Below are 1392 nucleotides of genomic sequence, written 5' to 3'. Positions count from 1 at the left end.
AAACGTCTCTCAGACCGCCGAAAAGATCATTTCGCGCGTCGAGAAGAACGACAAATACACAGTGCGCGCCCGCCGCGCGCCGCCGCAGGGCGGCCTCGAGCTGGCCATCGACTTCGAGGCCGCGGACGGCGACGTCGACGCTCGCCTCGCCGAGTTGGTCGCGGGCGCGCCGATCTCGCTCGTGCCGTCCTGCGGCGGCGTCGAGCTCGCCGCCGAGGCCGACGGCGCGGACCGCGACGCGCTCGCGCTCGCGCACGACTGCGCCGTGCCGCTGCTCCCCGCGTTCGCGCTCGACGACGCGACCGCGCGGCCCTCGCGGCCGCTCGAGGCCCTCGTCCGCGACCTCGGCTTCGGCGCGCTCCGAGGCGCGCTCGCGCCGCCGCGGCTCGAGCTCGTGCGCGACTACGCGCTCGCGCGCGTCGCGGACGTCCGGAGGCGCCTCGCGGCCCTCCCGCCGGGCACGCCGGCGCGGTTCTCGACGGTGATGCGGCGCGCGGCGGGCCGCTACGACGTCGCGCTGCCCCACGACGACGACGAAGTCCTGGCCCGCCTGCTGCCCGACTCCGCGGCGCCCTGGCTCGGCGCGGTCCAGGCGCTCCTCGGCGATCGAGCGCGGCGGGTCAAGGCGGGCGTCGTCTTCTCGCTCCCCGGCGCCCCCGCGCAGCCGTGGCACGCGGACGGCCAACATCCGCTCGCGGCCGACGCCTGGCCGGAGGCGTGGCCCGAGCGCCCGAACGCGCTGTGCGCGTTCTTGCCGCTCGTCGACCTCGACGACGCGACGGGCTACACGACGTTCTGGCCCGGCTCGCATCGCGTGCCGCAGCGCGAGAGCCTCGCGCACGACCTGCCCACGGCGACGCCCTGGGCCACCGTGCCGGGCAAATTAGCCGCGGGCGACGCGCTGCTCTACGACTACTCCGTCGTCCACCGCGGCGAGGCGAACGCGACGGAGCACACGCTCCGCGGCATCGTCTACCTCATCTACGCGAACGAGGCCTTCGTCGACTCGGGCAACTTCGTGGAGGCGACGCTGCCGGCATGAGTCGGGCGCCCCCCTGCGCTCTTGAGCGTATTTGTGGAGTCGGTATCCGGGCCTCGCTGCCTTCGATCATTTCCAAGGTAACGCCCGTTGCGTGCAGAAGCTTACGAGCGGGGGGGCGCTGGGCGGGGAGGGAGCTCGACCGAGGCTCGCGTCGGCGCCGGCGGCTCCTCCGACGTTTTGCGACCTCAACGGCGTCTTCGAGCGCCTTCGATGCGCTCGACACCTTCGGCGCCATCCCCCGAGGCGCGCGTCGGGCGATGCACTCTGAGGGGGGCGGGCGACGCGATCCAACCCCTAAAACGGCGCGAGAGCGCGCGCGAAGCCCGCGCCGCGGCGCGCGAGACGGTGAT

The 1392-nt window shown here is 74.1% G+C and overlaps 1 protein-coding gene across 1 annotated transcript; it reads left to right on the top strand.

The window, feature by feature from the left end:
• Positions 1-88: 88 nt before the first annotated feature.
• On the top strand, positions 89-1042 carry AURANDRAFT_69361 (hypothetical protein; the record flags this gene model as incomplete). Its single annotated transcript, XM_009045129.1, has 1 exon — positions 89-1042. A coding segment is annotated over one exon (954 nt), but the record flags the coding sequence as incomplete, so codon positions are not given.
• Positions 1043-1392: the final 350 nt, after the last annotated feature.

This window comes from Aureococcus anophagefferens (assembly GCF_000186865.1).
Source record: "Aureococcus anophagefferens unplaced genomic scaffold AURANscaffold_1533, whole genome shotgun sequence".
Taxonomy (NCBI): domain Eukaryota; class Pelagophyceae; order Pelagomonadales; family Pelagomonadaceae; genus Aureococcus; species Aureococcus anophagefferens.
Note: the sequence above shows the minus strand (reverse complement) of the source record. Positions and strands in the feature narration are given on the sequence as shown.